General features: G+C 37.1%; 1 protein-coding gene across 1 annotated transcript in view; it reads left to right on the forward strand.

Moving 5' to 3' along the window:
• The window catches only part of LOC108750361, a 61,691-nt gene extending 59,764 nt beyond the window's left edge, over nucleotides 1-1,927 (forward strand). Inside the window, exon 6 of the mRNA XM_018489767.1 lies at nucleotides 1,033-1,927. Coding sequence (XP_018345269.1) covers nucleotides 1,033-1,765 — 733 coding nt within the window. The 3' untranslated portion in view covers nucleotides 1,766-1,927. The remainder of the gene's footprint in view (nucleotides 1-1,032) is intronic.
• The last annotated feature ends 1,929 nt before the right edge of the window (nucleotides 1,928-3,856 follow it).

Here is a 3,856-nt window from a genome sequence, read left to right on the forward strand (position 1 = left end):
GTATCACATAATTCGTGATATTAAAATTAAAGCATTCTTTTAGTATAAAATAATTATCAATTAGTTAGGAATTATTATGAATTTGCTATGAATTAGTTATGTACTTGACTTTATAATGAAGCATAGTATAAAATAACTGTAAAACACGTACATGAAAATAATATTTTAACCTTAATTAACTGTCAATTACTAGTGCGCAAGAAGTTTCGAGTAGAAATGCCAACCTTATTTTCAGAATGCAACGTTATCGATCATCATTGAACATAAAATATTAAATTACCTGTATTTTCTAATAATAGAATATTAATATTATGATTTATAATTAAAAAATTAGCAATCAATGTTATCTTTCAATTTTAGTAAATCATAAATTAGCCTTTTTTATTATTAACAAATTTTCATATATTGAATTGATATTGCCAATGAAAGAATAGAGCGTACCCTCCTCACCTCCTACCTTGTAAGTGATCGATCGTACATCCTTAAAAGTCACTAAAATTTATATCTTATAAAAAATTAATCCAGTTAATCTAATTAAGTTTCTTGTTTGCATTATTAGTCTTAGTATAATAAACATTTTTTGCATTTGCACACAGAAAAAATGTTTTGTTGAATTGACGAGAATTCTGATGGAAGACGAACGATCCAGATTTCTGGTTAAGTCTACTAGATTTTTTATTAAATCTACCGAATGTTGGTTATTTCAACTACATTTTTAATAGATTTAACATCATTCGATGAATCCTGCGATGAACCATTGTCGCTGCCGGGTTCACAAATTTCGGCATAAATCTTTTCCAATTTCGGCGACGGAGTGGGAGGCAATGGCGTGAGACTGTTTCTCACTTTAGAGAACGGTGGATTCATGTGTCAATCTTGTAGATTCAACTAGAATTCTGTATCGTTCATTTTTCATCAGAATTCCAATTAATTCAACCAAACATTTTTTTCTGTGCGCACAATTCTTACTGCGATTGAAACATTTTCTTTTAAATGATTATTACTTATATGAAATAAACAATTGTTTTATAGAAGAGCCTTAGACCAGAGAGCGACCGAACCTCGAGTCGCCCCGCCGAAACCGGCTTCCAATAATAGTCAACTGAAAGAACTGCATTTGAAGGAAATCAAAGCGAAGCCCGAGGCAAAGCCGATACTGCAGAGCTTGAAAGAGGGCCTAGAGCACATCAAGAAGACGACAATCCGCGATCGAAGCAATAGTCGCAACGCCGGTAATAATCACAGCTTCCTCGACAGAATCTCGAGGATAGCGCAGGGTGGCAAAAGCAGAAACCCAGCAAAGAAATCGGCATCTTTCACATTTGCCGTACGACCGGAAATCGGCATGCGGTCACCAGAGAGGTACGCCAGCCTGGAATCAGATACAAATTTGATGCAGGCATCGCAGGCCTTATCTAGGCAACAAGTGCAGCGTTCGATTTCGACGAGTGTTCTCGAGATGCAAACCAGCAGTTCGGATATGGATCCACCGTACTCTAAAGTGAGAGATAGTCTCACGCCATTGCCTCCCACTCCGCCGCCGAAATTGGAAGAGATCTATGCCGAAATTTGTGAGCCCGGCAGCGGCAATGGTTCGTCGCGGGATTCACCGCATGAGGATAAATCGCTGCCAGTAGGAGGGAGTAACGGCACCAGAGAACGAGATCGGGGCTATGTGAAGCTTGCACTATCCCATTCCGAGATGTCTGATGTATCGGCGAGCACTGGCGACGACGAAGAAGGTATTTACAATACTGTATGCTAAGCGCGCGCCTTCTTCTATTGCAGTATATTCAACATCCACGGGAAATCGTTGGTGATAACTGACTAGGGTCGACCGGAACAAATGATGTTACATGTACGGAGTCGAAAGGTCGCGGGAACTCTTCAGCGTAATATATCATTGCGGATATCAAATGTTTACAGACGCGAGTAGTATTGACAAATGCGTTCGTTGCGAAAGGATCGTTTAAAAATCTTTAAAACGATAAAAACATTAAAACGGTCGAGCCAGTATTGTCATAATGTTCTTTTTTTTTTTAATAAGAAATACGAGAATATATAAATACCAAGTTTTTAGAATTAATTTTATTTTTATACGTAAGATTGGAAACTGTTCTCCTAAGCCGCCGGCTCTCAACTATTAAAAAGATATCGTTACAAACTGCGAGGATATCGTGCGCTTTTCGAATCGGAGGAAAAACGCGAGACGAAAGTAATGTATCGATCACGTCCGTGAACGAGTTGAGACTCGGGATTTACAGCTCGGACCACCGTCAAGGAAATTGCTATGCCAATGATTTCTTTTGCCGTGTGAGGACACGAACGCAAACGTCATCCACAGGGTTATTGCGCAGAATGATTTACAAGGCTGTTGACCGAGGAAAATGATCTCGTAATTACGGGTCCGGTGCATGCTGCTGCAGCGGATGTAGCGGAGCATGCCGACTGGCGATAACACGCACGCAGCATCGCTTCTTCATGGTTTCCGTCATTAGAGAATCTGTCGTCTTGCGAGAGGCGTGTTAATAGTAGCGGGCTTTTACCGCGATTACCTCGGCCGCTGAATAATATGAATGTTGAAAAAACACGCCCATTGAAAATTAACATAGCTCAGAAAATATTTGTTGATTCTTAAGATTCATTCTTGGAAATATTATGACTCTCTCGATGATTTAACTACAACATAAACGTGTAATATCAGTCATTTAATCTTTAATTAAATGAATCTCAAGAATCAATAAAATTTACATATTTTGTTATTGAAAATTTTATAATATGTTAAATTTAACAATATTTGATAATATTTGATATTTTGTTCTATTTAAAAAATTTCTAAAGTTAATAAGAAAACACACGAAAGTCTTCGATTTTGATGAGTTTTATATATATAGTATGTATATGTCCAGATAACTGAATAACCATATATGATATCTGTGTCGAAAATCTCTAAACCAATATGACTCAAATAGTCAAATGTCTGCAGTCTTTTAGCAAATTGTCAGCAGGTTTCAGCAGAAAATGACGGCAATCTGTCATCAACTGCGTCCGCATTAGGCTTGTGTTCTGTTAACATTGCCTGTCGACATAACGTGAAAGCAAGTTGTTGGCAGAAATTGAGCAGATCCTGCCGACATTATCTGACGCTTGCAGATTTTATTACAGAATCTTTTTTTTTTTAGCAGTCTATCAACAGTATTATGTACGTCTAATTCTGTTGTCATTTTTTTGACATAGTAGCAGACATTTTTAAAATCTGCTTTCTATAGACTTGGCTATCTGGGTGAAGAACACGTATTTTTTATACATGCCCATATACATTTTTAAGAGATTTCATCGAAACTATAGAAATAGAGAAAAATTTGTTTAACCTGTGGGATTACGATTACGTCGTGGTAGAATTAATAAAGTGAAACATTGCGTCACAGTAATACTGGAAATAATCAATCAAATGTTTTCCAATATACACTTTCCTATGTATAATAGCGCTGGTTATACTGGAACAGCTGATCAAATGTTACCCAAATTTACTCTCGTACTGCGCATCCATAAGAGTTTTTTTTACCTTATTAATCACCATAGGTTACGTGGTCCCATTGATGCGGATGCGAGAAGAAAGGGTACTGAATAGCACCCATTATTAAAAATGGCAGCGAACATGGGTTTTTTCTTTACTTCGCTTCCAGAATTAATCTTGGAAGACATACGAGTCCATGAATATGACATGACATGACATGACATGACATGTCATGTATTTCAGCGATGTTATTAGTTGAACAATATCGAACTTTGAATGTAATTTCGAAGTAAATTCATGGAGTGGGGGTAAAACGCCAGTTGTTATTAGCTATGTGAA

This window comes from Trachymyrmex septentrionalis, unplaced genomic scaffold (assembly GCF_001594115.1).
Source record: "Trachymyrmex septentrionalis isolate Tsep2-gDNA-1 unplaced genomic scaffold, Tsep1.0 scaffold36, whole genome shotgun sequence".
Lineage (NCBI taxonomy): Eukaryota > Metazoa > Arthropoda > Insecta > Hymenoptera > Formicidae > Trachymyrmex > Trachymyrmex septentrionalis.